Source organism: Otolemur garnettii, unplaced genomic scaffold (assembly GCF_000181295.1).
Source record: "Otolemur garnettii isolate 467f Iridium unplaced genomic scaffold, OtoGar3 scaffold00176, whole genome shotgun sequence".
Classification (NCBI taxonomy): Eukaryota; Metazoa; Chordata; class Mammalia; order Primates; family Galagidae; genus Otolemur; species Otolemur garnettii.
The window spans coordinates 2912263-2933809 of NW_003852571.1; the positions used below are offsets into that span (position 1 = coordinate 2912263).

The 21547-nt window shown below is 42.3% G+C and overlaps 1 protein-coding gene across 4 annotated transcripts in view; it reads left to right on the top strand.

The window, feature by feature from the left end:
- The window catches only part of AFG3L2 (AFG3 like matrix AAA peptidase subunit 2), a 52676-nt gene that overhangs the window by 12494 nt on the left and 18635 nt on the right, over window positions 1-21547 (top strand). For 3 of the 4 annotated variants that reach the window (XM_023519457.1, XM_012811821.2, XM_023519456.1), the window contains 7 exons: window positions 276-350; window positions 5264-5388; window positions 7956-8229; window positions 9608-9745; window positions 14428-14581; window positions 15545-15652; window positions 15748-15873. In XM_023519457.1, coding sequence (XP_023375225.1) covers window positions 276-350; window positions 5264-5388; window positions 7956-8229; window positions 9608-9745; window positions 14428-14581; window positions 15545-15652; window positions 15748-15873 — 1000 coding nt within the window. Of the gene's footprint in view, window positions 1-275; window positions 351-5263; window positions 5389-7955; window positions 8230-9607; window positions 9746-14427; window positions 14582-15544; window positions 15653-15747; window positions 15874-21547 lie in introns of those variants that run through there. The other variant, XM_012811822.2, reaches the window with a different exon arrangement.

Sequence of the window (21547 nt, forward strand, 5' to 3'; positions counted from 1 at the left end):
AAAAAAAAAAAAAAAAAAAAAAAACAGGCAAAAGTGAACATATATATCATGCAGGGTTACATTTGTGTGTAATAAACGTGTAAGGATGGGTTTGGGTGGCTCAGCCCCTAGATGAAGGTGTGATCCTGATGCCCTATGGGAGCATGGGGTGTCCTTGTCTGATTCTTAATTTTTTTTTAATGTCTGAAATGCATGCATTTTAAATGAGCTTAAAAGAATATCTCAAGTAATTTCTGTTAATTTGTGTTTGAATGTTTAACTTTTTAAAATTCTAGGTAGACAGACTGGAAGTTGTCAACAAGCGTTTTGTTCGAGTGACTTTTACACCAGGAAAAACTCCTGTTGATGGGGTAAATAATTTTCATAAATTGATGAAAACTAGTTATAAATTAACTTTCCAGATTTAAAGTTGAAAAGAGGACATCGTCACATAGTAGTCAATATATACACTGGCTCTGTCAGATTCACACAGCGTGGCAAGGGGAGTATTGCCTAACACGGGAACGTAGATGTGTTTTTAGTGACCTGGGAACTAAGTCACAGTTCTGTCTGGGTTTTGATAATCGTTCTGGCTATACATGTAGGAGGCACACATTAAGTCCTAATTGTCCATGTTCCGGAACAGTCTGTGATTTTTTGAGACTGAGTAATGGTTGGTTGGTTAAGAAAAATATTAAATTCTGAATTGCTTATGTTTCTTTTTTTTTTTTAATTTTGCTTTCAACTGGCTTTCAGTCATCTTAGTTTGAAGTTTTTTATTTTGTTTTATTTATTTTTTTTTCTTTTCTTCCTTTAGCGATTCTCTTGCCCTCCGCCTCCCAAGTAGCTGGGACTACAGGCGCCCGCCACAATGCCTAGCTTTTTACGGTAGAGACGGGGTCTCACTCTGGCTCACTCCAGCTCAGGATGGTGTTGAACCTCTGAGCTCAGATAATCCACCCACCTCGGCCTCCCAGAATACTAGGATTACAGACATCAGACACCACACCCAGCCTGTTTATATTGCTGTTTACATTGCTTATAAACAGTTTTTTTCAGCTCAACACCCATAGCACAGTGGTTACAGCACCAGCCACATACACCGAGGGTGGCAGGTTCGAACCCAGCCTGGACAAGCTAAAACAACTGCAACAAAAAAATAGCTGGGCATAGTGGCGGGTGCCTGTAGTCCCAGCTACTTGGGAGGCTGAGGCAAGCCCAAGAGTTGGAGGTTGCTGTGAGCTGTGATGCCAAGGCACTCTACCGGGGGCAACATAGTAAGACTATGTCTCAAAAAAAAAAAAAGCTTTTTTCAGGTCAGTGTTACCATCTCTCCCTCCAACCCTTTTATTTAATTTGTTTTCCTGTTTTAAAAATAACTTGTATTTCCTATCCATCCAATTTGGACTATCTTTCTGGTGCCCCTAGGCCCTTCTCGTGGGGCTGACCTCTGTCTCCCACCCCCAGTCCTGAGGCATTCTGCAAGTCTTCCTGACCTCCTGGGCCCACACCTTTCTACCAGGCTACATCCTAGCTCCCTTAGGATTATTTTGTTTAAACATTTCCTAGTCCTTCTCCTTGATGGGGCAACATTTAGGGACAAACTAGAAGTGATAGTGACGGAATCTCTCTGTTCAGTCACGTATTAGCAAGTATGTTTCTGAAGTCATATGACTCTGATATTTCAGTCACATTTAGGAAAGTTAAATTATGTTGTTTTTCCCCCCCATTCTCTCTACTTTATGATGACATAAGCATTAATAACCGTGCTTTTTTTGTCCTCTCAGACTTCTGGTGCTGGGAATTAAGTTGGCATCCCCTCTCAAGGGGACATTTTGGCAGTGTATATACCAATAGTTTGAAAGTGTGTATCCACCAATAATTGTGCTTCCAGGAATACTGCTTAGGGAGATAATTAAGGATGCATATAGAAATGTCTGTATAGGGTTGTCCTCCAAAACATTCTTTATACATTGCAAAAAATTAAAAGTAAATTTGTGCCCCACCTCAGGTTCCTGATTAATGGGGAGCTTCTTCCCTGAGTTGTTAGCATGATTCCTGAGCAGTGGTCAGAGGGTGGGGGATGGATGGGCAGTACTGTCCCTTGAGGGCAATTTTGACCCCGTAAGGAACCTTGCTTTCTAGTGTTGGCATGCACAAACATTTATGTATTGAAATTCATACCAGCGTATATGAATTTTTTATTTCTCCTTTGCAGTCCTTGAAATTATGTATGTCGTTCAAGATCGTAAAAGAGGACCTTATAAAATCTTGAAGGATAAGCATAAAATGCTGGCAGTGCTTATTATCTCTGGGTATTAGGGTTTTTAATGCTTTTTATTTTCTGTATGTGTGTGTTTCCTTAGTTTCCTACAGAGAACATGTATTAATTACCTGTATTTAATGAATATTTTTATTTTTGGCTTTCAGAAACAGAAGACTTTCAGTGCCCTATTGGTTATAAAGTGGCAATTGATGTATAATTTTTCTTTTTTGTCTTCACTAGCAGATCGCAAACAGTAGGGATATTAACTGTGCTGGGCTGTATACTTGTTTTTTATTTTTATTTTTTTTGTTGTTGCAGTTTTTGGCCGGGGCTGGGTTTGAACCCACCACCTCTGGCATATGGGGCCAGCGCCCTACTCCTTGAGCGACAGGCACTGCCCTAGGCTGTGTACTTGTCTGTACAGGCTTTCACTTAAGCTCAGACCTACCGGCTCAGCGCCTGTGGCTCAAGCTGCTAAGGCGCCAGCCACATACACCTAAGGTAGCAGGTTCGAATCCCCAGCCCGGGCCTGCCAAACAACAATGATGACTGCAACCCAAAAATGGCCGGGCGTTGTGGCGGGCGCCTGTGGTCCCAGCTACTTGGGAGGCTGAGGCAGGAGACTTGCTTGAGCCCAGGAGTTGGAGGTTGCTGTGAGCGTGATGCCATGGCATTCTACCCAGGGGGATAGCTTGAGGCTCTGTCTCAAAAAAAAAAAAAAAAGATCAGACCTACCCTTCCCTAGCACACAGCTTAACTTCTCAAACCCACAATTTCCACATGTTTAAAATGGGAATGATGATTGTATTTTTTTTTTTTATTTTTTGAGACAGAGTCTCACTCTGTTGCCCTAGGTAGAGTGCTGTGGCGTCACAGCTCACAGCAACCTCCAAGTCTTAGGCTTAAGTAATTCTGTTGCCTCAGCCTCTCTAGTAGTTGGGACTACAGGCACCTGCCACAATACCTGGTTATTTATTGGTTATAGTTGTCATTTTTCTTTGGCAGGCCCGGGCTGGGTTCGAACCCACCAGCTCCAGTGTATATGGTTGGTGCCCTAGCTGCTGAGCTGTAGGCGCCAAGTCAGTGATTGTATTTCTTTAGGACTTAGTGCCTAAATGAGATGGGGTAAGTCTAGTGGTTTTCAGACATGACTGTATGTGGGAGTTACCTAAAGAGCTGTTACAGCTGAAGTCCTGGACACCTTTTGTGCCCACAGATCTTACCTGGCTCATGCCCTGCAGATCTATGCACTTGACATGCTCTGAGATAGTCACTGTGCGGCTGGTCCTTGGCCCATACTGAGTCTGTGGGGTGAGCCGGGCATGTAGTGTGTTGCCTGGATAGCAGCACTCACTCAGGGAACATTCAGTGGTGCCTGGTGTGTCAGTTAAGTATGTATTTTGGGTCATGTGATCACATGAATTTTTTATCTTTGTCCGTGAACACTTTAGCAAGAACTGTTACATTGTTATATAAGATAGAACTTACTTTTCATCTTTTACTTTCAGATATGTACAGAGAAATACCAGAGTGATGCACCTCACTGGGTCACAGTTGTTGGTGGGAGGAATGTGGGATTACTTGTTACTCTCCTAGGAGTTTTACGTCATACACTACTATCTTGATTTAAAAAAAAAACTTGTTAAAGGTGATTGTATGTTAAAGGAGAAACATAGTCTCTCTCTTTTTTTAATCAGAGTCTTGCTCTGTGACCATGAATAGAGCATAGTGGCATCATCACAGCTCAGAGCAACCTCGAATTCCTGGGATCAGCACCCGTAGCACAGTGGTTATGGTGCCAGCCACATGCACAGACGTTGGTGGTTTCGAACCCAGCCCAGGCCAGCTAAACAACAATGACTGAAACAGAAAATAGCCAGGCATTGTGGTACACTCCTGTAGTCCCCACTACTTGGGAGGCTGAGGCAAGAGAATCGCATGAGCCCAAGAGTTTGAGGTTGCTGTGAGCTGTGTTGCCACATTACTCTACCTAGGGTAACACAGTGAAACTGTCTCAAAAAACTGCCTCAGCCGCCTCAGTAGCTGGGTCAGAGATGAGTGCCAGATAATCACCTAAATTTTTCTAGTTTTAGTAGAGACAGGTCTCACTCTTGCCCCGGCTGGTCTCCAACTCCTAAGTTCAAGGGATCCTCCTGTCTTGGCCTCCCCGAGTGCTAGGATTACAGGCGTGAGCCACTGCTCCTGGCAAAGAGAAAGTCTTTTTAAGCTATAAAATGGGGCTCATGCATACTCAGTGCTTGGAGCGGGGCCCTCTGTCTGGTGAAAGTCCATAGATGCGAGCTGGTATTATTATTGTCTTCACCATTGTGCAGAGAGGCAGTGTTACACACACTGCATCTGTTCATATCCCAGCCTGCACTCTGTGTATAACTGTGGGCAAGTGTTACACACATTTGGCAGGCAGGGACAGTGCGGATAGGGGCTCTTACTCAGCCTGTACACACTAGTACAATATGGAATTCTTCTGTGCTGGTTGATAAAGTAGCCATTGCCCTCAGGAACTCCCAGCTTTGTGAGGGAAGAGGTGGTGCAGTTGTGCAGTCTGAATGTTGCCCTTATTGATGCAGCTATGACAGAGGATGGTCCTCAGAGCAGGCTGCCGCTTAGTAAATGCTCAATATGGTACAGCTGTTACTGTATCACATTAGTTTGTAATTTGGGAATGGGCAGCTGAGAAATACTTGGGAAAGGAGAAGAGGAAAAGAATGCATGTTTATTTATAAGAAGAGTTATGTTTTCAAATAGGTTTTTTATTTTGTTTTTTGAATTTATAATTTCAGAGCCTCTGAGGAATATTGCTAAAGAAATGCTTATTTGCCAAGGCTTATCAAGTGTTCTCACTGAGTGAAATTTATCACTAAGTTAATGTGTTTTATTACTGTTTTTTGGATTTATAAGTTTTCAAATTTCTAAATTCTGAAAAAGTCAAACCCTTTAGTGAGTTCAACTTTTTATTTCCACTTTGTTCTGAGGATGTTTGTTTTTCTGTTTTTATAGCGATACGTCTGGTTTAATATTGGCAGTGTAGACACTTTTGAGCGGAATCTGGAAACTTTACAACAAGAATTGGGCATAGAAGGGGAAAATAGGGTGCCTGTTGTCTACATTGCTGAAAGTGATGGGTAAGAAGCAGTTTTAAAAACAATTATTTGGAGACTGTTCACTGTGCTGTCCTTGGTTCATAATGGTTCTCTGTGTTCTGTGTTATGAGGTAACAGGGTGGCACATTATATTCTCACATAGGCCTTTTCCAATTTCACCAGATTTTTTTTTTTTTTTTTTTTTTGGTGGGACGGATTCTCACTTTGTCTTCCCTGGTAAAGAACCTTGGCATCCTATCTCACAGCAACCTCAGACTCTTGGCTCAAGCAATTCTCTTGCCTCAGTCTCCTGAGCAGCTGGGACTACAGGCACTCTCCTCAATATCTGGTTGTTTTTAGAGATGGGGGTCTCACTCTAGCTCAGGCTGGTTTTGAACTCATGAGCTCAGGCAGTCCACCCACCTTGGCCTCCCAGAGTGCTGGGATTACAGGTGTGAGCCACCTCACCCAGCCCAATTTCACCAGATTTTTAAAAGCTATTAGTTGTTTCCTAGATTTTCCACATGACTAATTTATTTTCTGCACATTTATATTTATCTTAATTAAGCACTTTGGGGTATTAAGGTCAAACACATTGCCCTTTCATAGGACTTTAGCGTAAAGAACCTCTTTGCATCAGAGTGGCATTCCACTTTGCACTGTCAATTGTGTTTATATTTCATAGTTTTCAAGTAATTCTTTCTCATCAGAGCTGCTGCTTTGCTTATGGGCTGTCATTAATAAAGCCATCTTAATAATCTCACTTAAAAGTCTCAGTTGGCACCCATTTATTTCAGGAGTCAGTTATCTTTGAGCTTATTTGGGAATTTTATTGCCTGTGAGTGCTGGTCCACAGCCTTCCAGGAAAACCCTGCCAGTTCCTTCATTGGCAGTACACATAGGATACCTTGCTATGGAGTTAACTAGTTCTGGAGTGAAACTAGAAATAAATCTTAGGTTTTATGTATGTATAAGAAGAGTAAAAACCCTGATAGCTAGTATGTTAAGTGTACCGATGGTGTTACTCAGATTTACTAATTTCTTGAGACAATAAGTGGTTAGTTAATCTACATAACTTGTGATCTTCACCTAGGAAGGTCTCTCCAGCCCTGAAGCTGCAAGATAATCTCTTACCTTGACCATCTAGTCCTGAACCGTTATAAAATGTTTTATTGCATCATTCTTTAAGTGCTTATTGTCAGTGCATGGATTTTTTTTTCCCCTGTATATAAACCCAAGGTGAATTTTATGTGGTTCTTGCTGCCTGCTCTAGCCACATTTGAAAATTTGTAATAGATTAAGAATTAGAAAGCAAATCCTAGTTTTTGTTTTGGTTTTGACATAAACCACATACAAGGTTTAGATCCACATTTTTTCAGGTAAAAGTTAAACTAAATTGCATTACATTAATCACTACAAGTATCTGTCCTCATAGTTATGTTGAAATAAACTTCATTAAGAAAGAAGGCTTGGGCTCGGCGCCTATAGCTCAACCGGCTAAGGCGCCAGCCACATACACCTAAGGTGGCAGGTTCGAATCCTCAGCCCGGACCCACCAAACAACAATGACGGCTGCAACCAACAAAATAGCCGGGCGTTGTGGTGGGCGCCTGTGGTCCCAGCTACTTGGGAGGCGGAGGCAGGAGACTCGCTTGAGCCCAGGAGTTGGAGTTGCTGTGAGCTGTAATGCCACGGCACTCTACCCAGAGCCCAGCTTGAGGCTCTGTCTCAAAAAAAAAGAAAGAAGGCTTGTAATCCTAGCACTCTGGAAGGCTGAGGCAGGCATATTGCCTGAGCTCTGGAGTTTGAGACCAGCTTGAGCCAGATAGAGACCCCTCCTCTTAAAAAAAAAAAAAAATGGAGAAAAGGAGGGCATTGTGGCAGACATCTATAGTCCCAGGTACTCGGGAAACTGAGACAGGAGAATCACATAAGCCCAAGAGTTTGAGGTTGCTGTGGGCTGTGATGCCATGGTACTCTACTGAGGGTGATAAAGTGAGACTGTCTCAAAAAAAAAAAAAAAAAGCAAACCAGCAACAACAACAAAAAGACAGAAGTCCAGAGGGCTCTCTGGTCTTTAGATCATTACTGAGCAGCTCTCTCTGAACCAGACCCAGGCCTGTCTGTTGAGGCTAGCAGGCCACGTTTGGCTAGAGTTAGTTTTAAACATTATATACATTATTTTGAAACTGACATGCTGTTAAATTAACAAAGATTTGCTATTTGGAAGATACTTCTTCAAAATAAGTTAATGCATTCCCTTAAGAGAACTGAAATTTCTACCTGCACTAACACCAGGATCATGTTAGAATTTTGGAGTAATTTGAAAGAAATTTTTTTGAAACTCAGACATTATAGTAAATAACAGTTACTGAGAAAAAAATAAAATATAGGCTGCATTTCTACTGAGAACAGGTTTTTCTTTGATCTTTTGTGAGTCCATTTCAGTGATATTAAGATATTAAGATTCTGTTTATGCCTTAGAAGTTTTCAAAAACTTGAAAATTTTTATAATTGCATCTGAAGCAGTTATCAAAAAATGTATCTTGTGACACATTAACAAAGCCACAGGTTGTCGGCAGTGGCTGGTCGTGTCTGTTGTGCCCCAGGTCATTTGTCCTGAGCATGCTGCCCACGGCCCTCATCATCGCCTTCCTGCTATACACCGTGAGACGGGGGCCCGCTGGCATCGGGCGGTCCGGCCGAGGGATGGGTGGACTTTTCAGTGTTGGAGAAACCACTGCCAAGGTCTTAAAGGATGAGATAGACGTGAAGTTCAAAGATGTGGCTGGCTGTGAGGAGGCCAAGCTAGAGATCATGGAATTTGTGAACTTCTTGAAAAATCCAAAGCAGTATCAAGACTTAGGAGCAAAAATCCCAAAGGTAAAATGAGCTTTCAGAAGATTAACCCAACTTGTTATTTAATGAAATTTGATTACTTATAGTAAGTAGCTGTTTTGTTCTTCCCCCTCTTTACCAGGCACTACCTAACTTGGGTCTCTTTGGGCCAGTCTTTCTGTGTGTGTGTCTGTTTACGTGTAGTGTGTGTATTCCTGAGAACATCTGTGTTACCACTTCTGGGCAGACTTCCTTGACTTATTGTCCTTTTCTCTCGAGTCTGGCTTAACCCTGTCTCTCAGGAACTGTATCTCTCTTAGCTCCCTGACATGTTGCGCTCTGCTGTCACCTTGTGTTTCCTCACTCCACAGATGTGTGTAGCCAGCTCCTATGCCTGGCACTGAGGTTCATGGCACAGGACACAGTGGAGAAGAGATGGCACTCAGTCACCTTCTGTGCTCTCAGCTTGTACATCTATGCCTCATGGGCTTGGGACCCTCCAGGGCTGGGCATAGAACAATAATTTTATATTAGTTGCGTGGATCAGCTATCATGTAGATGAATAACAAGGTTCTTTTAAAGGAATCTTTTGTAAAGGGAACCATCATTTCCTTGATGTTGATGTCCTGCTTGCATGTGTAAAAAAAAAAAAATCATAGTTTATGATTTAGTAACCACGTCATACCTGGGAGTCTCTATAACTTAATGGTTTTAGATCAGCTGAGCAAACACCTTTTATTTTATTTAGTTAAAAAATAATGACTTCATTATATTTCTTCCTCATTTGTGAAACTTAAAATACGCAAAACTGAAAAAATGCCTTTAAGTTTTATTACAAAGTCTGTTTAAAATGTCTTTTAAACATATTATCTACCTCCCACACATTGTGTTTGGAAGTATGGTTTATGGTAGTGTGTCTATTTATAAAACAGAGAACATCATTTGTAGTCAATGGAAAATGAACAGAAAAGTGCATTCGTAGAGTTAGGTTTTAAGCTACATGTTCATCCATGCTAAAAATATACAGACCAGCACATGAAGGTGAAAGTCATTGGTTGGGTTTGTTTGGGTTCAAATGCCAGTTTTAGTTGGAAAGAGTAAAAGAAGTATGTAAATTGAGAGTGTGGCATTTGAGTTTTCTTGAATTAAGTAAACTTCTGTGACTTTATCCATAGATACCCAACAACACTAAAAGTATTTAAGATTTCACATTCTTACCATATTTCTTTAAACATAACTGTCCCTGGTAATCCTCTTATTCTTTTTACTAATATAAAAAGGTTTAACATAGTTCACATGTTTAAAAATATTGAATGTATATCAATAATATTTAGAGATAGTGTTCCACCTTGGAATTATTTGTGGATGTGCAATTTACTTTTCTGAAGTTCTCCTTCAGTGTAATTTCTCTTTATTTCATAAGGGTGCCATTCTCACTGGTCCTCCAGGAACTGGGAAGACACTCCTGGCTAAGGCCACAGCTGGAGAAGCCAATGTTCCCTTCATCACCGTCAGTGGCTCTGAGTTTTTGGAGATGTTTGTTGGTGTGGGTCCAGCTAGGGTAAGTCTTGTCATGTTGTGATGGTGCAGCTTCCCCAGGTGGGGATGTGGTGCACGGTGCGCTGTTTCTTGGAGTGCTGGAGAGCCCTCTCACCAGTTGAGGACCTGAAGCAGGTGGTCTTGTCCCCTGGAGTGCTGGAGTGTCACCAGGCGGGGACATGAAGCAGGTGGCCTTGTGCCCCAGAGTGCTAGAGGGTATCTCACCAGGTGGGAACCTGAAGCAGATGGCCTTGTCCCCCAGAGTGCTGGGGGGCATCTTCTCAGAAGGGGACCTGAAGCAGGTGGCCTTGTTCCCAGAGTGCTAGAGGGCTCTCTTACCAGCCACTGCCTTGAGTGCTCTTTCAGGGCAAAGGCTCCAACCAGGCCTGTGACTTCTGCCCTCTTCCCTGTCTCAAGCAAGATTGTAGTCTGTTACATATGGCAATTCTGACTTAATATGTTTCAGAAGGTAGCTTTCATTTGTGGATTTGGGGCCGTGTGTAACAGCTTTATTGAGACAATTCACAGTCCACCCCTTGTCACTCACAGTCATTGGCTTTCAGTGTGCCTTGTTCACAGACTTGTGCAGCCATCAGCACAGGTCTGCACACTGACATGCTCTCAGGAAGAAACCCTGTGCCCTTCAACTACACCCCTGTTGTTCCTGTCTCACTCCCAGCCCTAAGCAAACACTAATCTTTCTATCCATTTTATATAATGAAATTATACAGTATGTGGTCTTTTATACCTGGCTTCTTTCACTTTGTATAATGTTTTCAAGTTAAATGGTAACTCTGTGGTTAAGTTTTTGAGAAACCACCAGATTGCTTTCCAAAGAAGGTGCACCATTTTACATTCCCGCCAGCTGTGTGGGAGGGTGGTGATTTTCCCATACCCTCCCTAACGATTGTCTGTGTCTCTGATCGGAGCTGTCCTGGTGAGGAAGGAGAGGTGGTGTCTCACTGTGGTTCTGGCCCGCGAGTCCTGGTGGCGGGTGATCTTGAGCGCTCATTGTGTCTGTGTATCTTCCTTGGGCAGGTGTCCATTCAGATCCTTTGGCCGTTTTTAAATTGGGTTGTTTGTCTTTAACTTTTACAGCTTAACATATTTATATATCCTGGATACCAGCTCTTAATCAGAAATACGATTTGCAAATATTTCTCCCATTCTGTGGGTTGTGTTTTCATTTTCTTGACAGTGAAGCACAAGGTTTTAATTTTTTTTTTTTTTTTTTTTTTGAGACAGCGTCTCAAGCTGTTGCCCTGAGTAGGGTGCAACCTCAAACTCTTGTGCTTAAGTGATTGTCTTGCCTCAGCCTCCCAAGTTGCTGGGACTACAGGCGCCCCACACAACGCTCCACTATTTTTTTTGTTAGTTTTGCTGCATTTGTCATTGTTTAGCAGACCTGGGCTGGGTTTGATCTCACCAGCCTTGGTGCATGTGGCTGGTGCACCACTGTGCTATGGGTACCAAGCTCCTCTTCTTCCTCTTCCTCTTCCTTTCCTCTTCCCCTTCCCATCTTTTCCCCCTCATCCTCCTCTTCCTCCTCCACTTCCTCCTCCTCTTCTTCTCCCTGGGTTGAGTGCTATGGTGTCACAGCTCACAGCAACCTCATACTCCTGGGCTCAAGCTAGTCTCTTGCCTCAGCCTCCGCAGTAGCTGGGACCACAGGTGCCTGCCACAATGGCCGGCTAGTTTTTCTACTTTAGTACAGATAGGGGGTCTTGCTCTTGCTTAGTCTGGTCTTAAACTCCTGAGCTCAAACAAGCAACCCACCTGCCTTGGCCTCCCAAAGTGCAAAGATCACAGGTGTGAGCCACTGCGCCTGGCCTAAAGAAACAATTTTTACTCTTGTGTGTGTTACCAGTGTCTAAAATGTTTTTTTAAAATGCTATAAAAATTCAAAGTGTTGTCATGGTTACTTTTACAGACATCAGGGCACAACTTAGAATCACTGAGGAAGCACTTCTTGTTCAGTGGGTGGTGCGCTCTTCTTTCTTAGTGACAGTATAGTAATGATGGATCTTAGATGAGATAAACCATAGTAATTGGAGTGTGCAGATTCATAAGGGTTTGTGGGGGGCTAAGTCTTAGAAAAATAAGGAAACAAGAGGAAGTCGAGCATTGATAATGCTGGACCATAGACTTCAACATGGGAGGGGAAGTTGAAGACTGGTGTCAGATGCTTGAGTGTGTCTGACTGGCCAGACCATAGGAAGGGTGGTCAGAGTGGGTGGGTTGAAGCTGGTTGTTTAGAGGTTACCTTGGCAGTGACGACCTTGTCAAAGTAGAGCAAAAGGTGATTGAAGAGGTAGGTGGTCTGGAGACCAAGAGACCAGGAACCACATGGATGTTGAAATCACTGTGAAAATAATGCCTGCTGGGGCTTTAGGCCAATGGAGGACCATGGTGCAAGGCAGGGTAGAATGGCTGTCCCCACGGTGCAAGCCTGAAGAAGCAAGAGGTTTCCCAGCAGAATTATTTTGGCAACAGTCATGGAATATAAGGGGGGGGGGGGAGTCTAACTTCAGCTGGCCTGGAGGGGCAGGTACAAACTCCTACTTGAGTGCTTGCAAGGATAGCCAAGCTACAGCTTGGCAGGGCTGTGAAGGACCCACTCAGGGATGCACTTGAGGGTGTGGAGTCTGTTCGCCATAAATCTGGAGTTGGAAGGGGAGGCTGTAGAACAGTGGTGTCCAGACTATGACCCCATACTGATGTTTTTTTTTTTTTGAGGACTGTTCTTACCTGTGATGTGGGATATCGCTAGAAAAACTAGCTGGGCATAGTGGCACACACTGTGAGCATAGCCTTTGGTTTTCCTCTTTCTTTTTTTTTTAAGACAGTCTCTCACTTTGTTGCTCTGGGTAGAGTGCTGTGGTGTCATAGCTCACAACAGCCTCAAACTCCTGGGCTCAAAAGATCCTGAGTAGCTGGGACTAAGGTGCCCACCACGATGCCTGGATAGTTTTTCTATTTTTAGTAGAGACAGGGTCTCATTCTTGCTGGTGTTTAATGCATGGCCCAAGGCAACTCTTATTTTTCCAGTTTGCACCTGAGAAAAAAAAAGGTTGGAATGCCCTGCTGTAGAAGGATGCAAGTTATTTTAGGTGATGTGTTCAGACTTGTGTAGGAATGAGAATTCAGAAATCTAAGTGGTGGGGCGGTGCCCATAGCTCAGTGGGTAGGGTGTCGGCCACATGCATCAGGGCTGGTGGGTTCAAACCCAGCCCAGGCCTGCTAAAATTAAAAAAAAAAAAAAAAGAAATCTAAGTGGAAAAGGATGATGGGAAGATCTGGACTCCTGGTGTGTCATCACTTCCAGTGGCAAGCAGGTGTGTGTAAGCATTTTGTGGACCTGTTAGTGGCCTCTGGTCATTAATAACCCTGAGATACCTGAACTTCTCACTGAATGCAGACTTCACAGCTCTATTGTGTGGTCTTTTGTGGGACAAATATGTAGTGCTAATTTGTTGAAGATACACAAATAGCAGATATTATCAGTGTTTATTAATACAACAGTCTGTCAGGTAACCGCTACATTACTGGTCATTTGCCACTCATAACTCTTTTTAAATATGGGTTGGAGGGCAGCGCCTGTAGCGTAGTGGGTAGGGCACTAGCCATATACACCAAGGCTGATAAGTTCAAACCTGGCCTGGGCCAGCTAAAGCAATGACAAATGGCAACAACAACAAAAAAACAGCCAGGCATTGTGGCAGGCTCCTGTAGTCCCAGCTACTTAGGAGGCTGAGGCAAGAGAATTGCATAAGCCCAAGAATTTGAGGTTGCTGTGAGCTGTGATGCCATGGCACTCTACCCAGGGTGATAGCTTGACACTCTGTCTCAAAATAAATGAATAAAATATTGGACAGTGTTCAGCATAAAAGGATGGTCTTCCCGTTGGACAGTAAACTCAGGCTTCTTTCTTTTTTTTTTAATTTATTTTTTATTTCAAATTAATATAAGAGTACAAATTTTTAGGTTACCTTGTTCTCACTTCCCAGGTAAAGTTCCATTTGTAAAAGAGCCTCTCACTCAGGGGCACATTCACAGTAGGTGAGATCCCGCCTCCTACCCTCCTTCCTTCTGCCAGTAGTCCTCCCTCCTCCCATTCTCCTCTGCCCCTCAACTAGACTATATTCGTGTTTTATTGTTATGAGCATGTAATTGTTTATATGTTGATTTCATATTAGTATGGACTACATTGGATATTTATTTTTCCATTCTTTTTTTTTTTTTTTTTTTTTGAGACAGAGTCTCACTATGTTGCTCTGGGTAGGGTGCCATGGTGTCACAGCTCATAGCAACCTCAAACTCCTGGGCTTAAGTGATTGTATTGCCTCAGCCTCCCACGTAGCTAGGACTACAGGTGCCCATCACAACGCCTGGCTATTTTTTGGTTGTAGTTGTTATTGTTTGGCAGACTCGGGCTGGATTCAAACTTGCCAGCTCCGTTGTCTGTGGCTGGCACCCTAGCTGCTGAGATATAGGCACTGAGCCTATTTTTCCATTCTTGAAATAATTTTACTAAAAAGAATGTAATTCACCTTCATCCAGGTAAATGTAAAAGATATAGTCTCCGTCTTTTTTAATGGCTGAGTAGTATTTCCATGGCATGATATATCTATCAGGTTTGTTTCTTATGAGAGGATAAATAATACTCACTTGTCAAGTGACTGTCACATTTCTGTTTTCATAAAGGTTAGAGACTTATTTGCCCTTGCTCGGAAAAATGCCCCTTGTATTCTCTTCATCGATGAAATAGATGCGGTGGGGAGGAAGCGAGGAAGAGGCAACTTTGGAGGACAGAGTGAGCAGGAGAACACCCTCAATCAACTGCTGGTGGAGATGGATGGTGAGATCTTTCTTTTCTCTAAGATGATAGTTTTATTCCCATATTTAGTAACCCCCTCAAAACATTTTTCTAAAAGAAACAACTCTTTTTAAAGGCTGTTTCATACCAATACAAATAATAGCAAAATATTCTTGCCTGACAGCTTGCCGTAATTTAGTGTTCTTGTTAAGATGGTATTTGTAGCTGGTATTGAGTGAGGGGAAATTTGGATCCAGTCTAAATCATCCATGTCTCTGAAGCAGAAGGAAAACCCAAGCCTAACCAAGTAGAATTTAGCAAATTTCAGATACTTTTTTATGGAGAGAATGGCAGTCTTTTGGGAAGGCCAGCTCTCAGGAGGGGCATGCTGACTTCTGGAAGTTAGCTGGTGCAGTGGGCAGTGCAGCACCATGCATGGAACTGGCTTGGGGCTGAGCTAGGCACGGTAGCCAATGGGGAGTAGTGGTCCTCCCCTATTCTGTGATGGTCAGCCCCACCATATTCAGAGTGTGTGTCCATTGTCCAAGTGCCACGTTTGGGGAAATCAACCCATGAGCCCTTCCAGTTTAGAGTCCTGGGGTGCTGTGTCGGGGTGGAGGCTCTAAGACTTGAGAAATAACTGTTACAACTGAGCAGTCTGGAGAAGAGCTGGGGGTGTGACACCTGCTGGGCCAAGGGAGTCCCATCATGTGTAAGTTCACTCTGACTTTAAAACATTTTAAAAATTGGCAACATCTTCTAAGTTTCTAGTTAAGTAAATTAAAATCTTTCCTTGCTTATCTTTAGGAAATTGATTCTTAAAAATTTAACATGATTTTTAAGGACAAGATAAATAGAAAAGTAATTCCAGTTGGTGACTTAAAAATGAGTGGTTAATGAATAGGAGAACATGTTTAGTGCAGTGTGATCTGTAGTCTCAGGCTCACTGTTGCCTTCTGCCTTGTATCATTGAATATTCACAGGATTCTGTTCTTGTCTTTTCAGGCTTTAACACGACGACAAATGTCGTCATCCTGGCAGGCACCAACAGGCCAGACATCCTGGACCCTGCGCTGCTGCGGCCAGGGCGTTTCGACAGGCAGATCTTCATTGGTGAGGTGATGTTCACTGGGTTTAGTCCAGTTCACCTGGGTATAGATGTGACTGTTTCACTATGATTTTTTTTCCCCTAAAAATAATTTCTAAAGGACCACCAGACATAAAGGGAAGAGCCTCCATTTTCAAAGTTCATCTCCGACCATTAAAACTGGACAGTAGCCTGGAGAAGGAGAAATTGGCAAGAAAACTGGCATCCTTAACTCCAGGGTTTTCAGGTGAGTGGAGGACAACCACCACCATCCTTAAAGAAGTCTTTTTTTTTTTTTTGAGACAGAGTCTTAAGCTGTCACCCTGGATAGAGTGCTGTGGCGTCATAGCTCACAGCAGCCTCCAACTCTTGGGCTCAACTGATCCTCTTGCTTCAGTTTTTCTATTTTAGTAGAGTTTGGGGTCTCACTTTTGCTCAGGCTGGTCTCAAACTTGTGAGCTCAAGCAGTCCACCTGCCTCGGCCTCCCACCAGAGTGCTAGGATTATAGGTGTGAGCCACCGTGCCCAGCCTTAAACAAATACTTTTAAGTCACTGACAGTTACCTGGTATCAGTTCAATTTGTTACTCTCACAATGGGGCTTCCTAAGTATATATTTTTTACTTTTTCACTGTGAGAAATTTCAGACAGAATTAAGGAAATAGTGTAGTGAACTCATCTGTACCCCATCCCCTAATTACAGGGATAGTTATTCATATCCAACCTGATTTGTCTCTTTCCTCTTCCCTCTGCCTCTGGAATATTTTGGGACAAATTCCTGACAACTTATCATTTTACCCATAAATATTGCCAGATTATTTGAAATTATTTTTTCTTTAATCTCTATTGAGATAAAATTAAGATACCATAAAAATCAACTGTATAGTGTATACAATTTCAGTGATTTTTAGCCTGTTACAAAGTTGTGCAACCATCACTGTAACCTAATTTTTATTTTTATTTTTTGTAGTTTAAGACAAACTTTATGTTTATTTTATTTATTTTTATTGTTTGGGGTTCACTGAAGATACAAAGGATTAGGTTATACTGCTTGCATTTGTTAGGTAAAATCCCTCTTATAGTTGTATCTCACCCCCAAGAGGTATACTATACACCATGACCCTCCATCTTCTTCCTTCCTCCCCTCTCCCCACTCCCTCAATCCCTCTCACCCACTTTGAATTGATTTGAGTTTTTCTCTTAAGTGGGTATATGTTAGATCATCTATTGACTTCATATTAGAATTGAGTATATTGGATTCTTGCTTCTCTATTCTTGTGATACTTTAGTAAGAAGAGTGTGTTCCAGCACTATCCAGGTTAATAAAAAAGTTGTAAAGTCTCAGCTTGGCACCCATAGCACAGTAGTTAGAGCCCCAGCCACATACACCGAGGCTGGCAGGTTTGAATCCAGCCTGGGCCAGCTAAACAGTGACATCTGCAACAAAAATATAGCCAGGCATTGTGGTGGGCACCTATAGGCCCAGCTAGCTACTTAGGAGGCTGAGACAAGAGAATCGCTTAAGCCCAAGAGTTTGAGGTTGCTGTGAGCTGTGATGTCATGGCACTCTACCCAGGGTGACATAGTGCCCTCTGTCTCAAATAAAGAAACAAATAAAAAAAATCTTTTGACTTGTAAAAACAAACAAAAAGATGTAAAGTCTCTGTCCTTTTTAATGGCTAAATAATATTCCATGGTATACATATACTACAGTTTGTTAATCCATTCCTGGATTGCTGGGCATTTAGGCTGTTTCCACATTTTGGCAATTGTAATTTGAGCTGCAATAAACAGTCTAGTGCAAGTGTCCTTAATGATAAAAGGATTTTTTTTTCTTCTGGGTAGATGCCCAGTAATGGGATTGCAGGATCAAATGGGAGGTCTAATTTGAGTTATTTGAGGATTCTCCATACTTCTTCCAAGAAGGTTGAATTAGTTTGCAATCCCACCAGCAGTGGACAAGTGTTCCTTTCTCTCCACATCCATGCCAGCATCTATAGCTGTGAGACTTGTGATGTGGGCTATTCTTACTGGGGTTAGGTAATATCTCAGGGTGGTTTTGATTTGCGTTTCTCTGATGATCAAGGATGATGAGCATTTTTTCAAATGTTTGTTAACCATTCGTCTGTCTTCCTCAGGGAAGGTTCTGTTCATGTCTCATGCACAGAGGTACATGGGATAGTTAACTCTTTTTCTGTTGATTAATTTGAGTTCTCTATAGATTCTAGTTATCAACCTTTTGTCAGGTTGATATCCTGGAAATATCCTTTCCCATTCTGAAGATTGTCTTTTTGCTTTTTTGTGCCCTTAGCTGTACAGAAGCTTTTCAGCTTAATGAAGTCCCATTTGTTAATTTTTGTTGTGATGATCACTGAAGTCTGAAGTCTTTGTCATAATAAAATCTGTCCCCAGTCTAACATCTTCAAGAGTTTTTCCCACACTTTCTTCTAAGATTTTTATTGTTTCATGTCTTAGATTTAAACCTTTAACCCCCTTGAGTCAATTTTTGTAAGTGGTGAAAGGTGTGGGTCATGTTTCAGTCTTTTACATGTGATTATCTAGTTTTCCTATCACCATTTGTTGAATAGGGAGTCGTTGGTGTATGGATAAGGTGACCAGACGTCCTGCTTTTGGCCGGACAGTCCCTATTTCTAACAATTTGTCCCGCATTCTGTGGCATTTTAAAGAAGTCCCGATTTTTGGAAAGAATGCATGACAAACTAGGGAACAGCAGGAGAATGGGAAGGGAATACACGGTCACTGAAAAGGTTAATGTAACTCCATTTGGGAATGAAGAGGTTAATGTAACTTCATTTGGAAATGAAAAGGCTAATGTAAACTCCCTACTCCCCTCTTGGGCAAGGTATCAGAAGGAGATGGGTTTCCTCCCTTGCTTCTAGGCAAGGACAATTAGGTCAAAAGGAGCCAAACTGTCTGGAACAAACAAGTAGCCCCCTCTCTCTCTAGAGTAAGGAGACCAGATGTCCCCTTTTGGTGGGACAGTCCCGATTTTTAACAATTTGTCCTGTGTCCTGTGGCATTTTTGAAAAACCCTGATTTTTGGAAAGAATGCACGACAAGCTAGGGAACACGGGAAAACAGGAAAGGAATATATGGTTTTCAGCTGCCATGTGGCTATTTTGCCAGGATATGCATTTTATATTATTTTTGTTAATTTTATAATGTTAAACTTTAATAATAACAAATAATTGTTGAGAACTGCTTATCAAAGTTTGCATTGTTGTCAGGCCCCGCCCCCCAATGGTGTCCCGCTTTACCAATGTTAAAATCTGGTCACCTTATGTATGGAGGATCAGATGGTGACTAGAGACTGGTTTCATCTCTTGGGTTTCTGTTCTGTTCCATATGTCTATGTCTCTATTTCTGTGCCAATACCATGCTGTTTTTATCATTGTGGACTTGTAATTTAACCTGATGTCTGGTAGAGTGATGACCTCCAGCTTTGTTTTTCTTACTAAGAATAGCCTTGGATATATGGGCTTTTTCCTGGTTCTATACAAAACAAAGTTCCATTTTTCCCAATTCTTCAAAATATGTTGGTATTTTAATGGGGATTGCTTTGCGTAGAATAGACATTTTAACAATGCTGATTCTTCCCATCATGTCACATTCTTCCATTTGTTAATGTCTTCTGCTGTTTCTTTTCTTAGGGTTTCATAATTCTCTGTAAAGATCCTTCATCTCTTTTGTTAGGAATATTCCTAAATATTTCATTTTCTTGGAAGCTACTGTGAAGGGAATTGTGTCCTTGATTTGCTTCTCAACTTGGCTATTGTTGGTGTATATAAAGGCTACTGATTTGTGGACATTGATTTTATGACCTGAGACATTGCTGCATTTCCTTATCACTTACAGGAGTCTTGTGGTTAAGTCTCTGGGGTTTTCTAAGACTGTAATCTAATTTTAAAACATTACCCCAGAGAATCCATTAGCAGCCATTCCCTCTATTCCCAGCTCTAGCAACCCCTAGTCTACTTTCTAGATGATTTTCCCATTTTGGATTTACATTTACCTAGATGTCATTCCACTTACCTAAATGGAATTACAGAACATGTGGGCTTCTGAGAGTAGCTTGGGTTTATTTAGCATGTTTTCAAGATTGATCCATATTGCAATTGGCATCAGAACTCCCGGCTGGTAACATTCCATTGTTTGAATATTCTGCATCCTATTTAGGATCCTATTCATCCTATCCATCCTATTCATTGGGTGGATATTTGTGTTGTTTCCATCTTTTGGCTGTTACAAATAATTCTGTGAACATTGATCTATAGAGTTTCGTGTGGACCTGTATTTTCCTTTCTCTTGGGTGTATACCTACCATATGTTGCTGGGTCATATGGTAACTCTGTGTTTAACTTTTTGAGGAGCTACCAGACTGTTTTGCAAAAGTACCTACACCATTTTATGTTCTCACCAGCAGTGTTATGACGGTTTCAATTTTTCTATATCCTCCCCAACATGGTTATTGTCTTTCCTTTTTCTTATGTTTTTAGAGACAGAATCTCACTTTGTTACTCTCGGTGGAGTGCTGTGACATCACAACTCACAGCAACATCCAGCTCTTGGCTTTAGGCGATCCTTTTGCCTCAGCCTCCCTAGTAGCTGGGACCACAGGCACCCGCCACAATGCCTGGCTATTTTTTTGTTGCAGTTTGGCCAGGGCCGGGTTTGAACCCCCCACCCTCGGTATATGGGGCCAGCACCCTACTCACTGAGCCACAGGTGCTGCGCTCTTTTTCTTTTTTTAAGGGATGGGTCTCCCTCTGTTGCCCAGGCTGGAGTACAGTAGTGTGATCACAGTTCACTGCAGCCTTGAACTCAAGGGCTCAAGTGATCCTCCTACCTAAGCCTCCTGAGTAGCTGGGACTCTAGTTGTGTGCCACCACGCCCAGCTAATTAAAAGGGTTTTTTTTTTGCTTTTTAGAGATGGGGTCTCCTAAAGTGCTGGGATTATAGACATGCTCAGCCCTGAGTGCCTTTTTTTTTTTTTTTTTGAGACAGCCTTGTTACGTTGCTCTTGGTAGAGTGCTGTGGTGTCATAGCTAACAGCAACCTCCAACTCTTGGGCTTAAGCGAGTCTCTTGCCTCAGCCTCCCAAGTAGCTGGGACTACAGGCTCCCTCCACAATGCCCAGCTACTTTTTTTTGCAGTTAACAGTGTTTAACTCGCCCTAGGGTGGGTTGGAGTCCACTGCCCTCATTGTATGTGGCTGGCACCGTAACCACTGTGCTATCGGTGCCAATCCCCTGAGTGCTTTTTAATGTAAAATGTGATTCTTTCTTTCTCAGTCTCTTATTTCCCTCTTTGTAAACTTGAAATAAAAGAAACATTTGAGAAATATGAGAAGGTTATTTATGTACAATGGTATGGTCAGAAGATGGTCATATGAAGTGTCCCAAATGTCCAGCCTTTTTACTTGTTTCTTGTTTTTGGACTTTTAAATTTACAATGTTTCAACATTTGTTTATTGACTGCAGTTAGTGTGCTTGTGCTGTAGCTTGTGTGTGTTCCATATGCTTAATCTGAAAAGTTAAAGAGGCTTATGGATTTAAAAAGCATTTGGCTCGGCGCCTGTGGCTCAAGTGGCTAAGATGCCAGCCACATACACCTAAGATGGCAGGTTCGAATCCAGCCTGGGCCTGTCAAAACAACAATGACGGCTACAACCAAAAAAAATAGCTGGGCATTGTGGTGGGCGCCTGTGGCCCCAGCTACTTGGGAGGCTGAGGCAGGAGACTCGCTTGAGCCCAGGAGTTGGAGGTTGCTGTGAGCTGTGACGCCGTGGTACTCTACCCAGGGGGACAGCTTGAGGTCTGTCTCAAAAAAAAAAAAAAGATCAGACATACCCACCTTGCTATGTAGAGACTGCAGATCTCTTTCTGGTTGTGAGTAAATTCA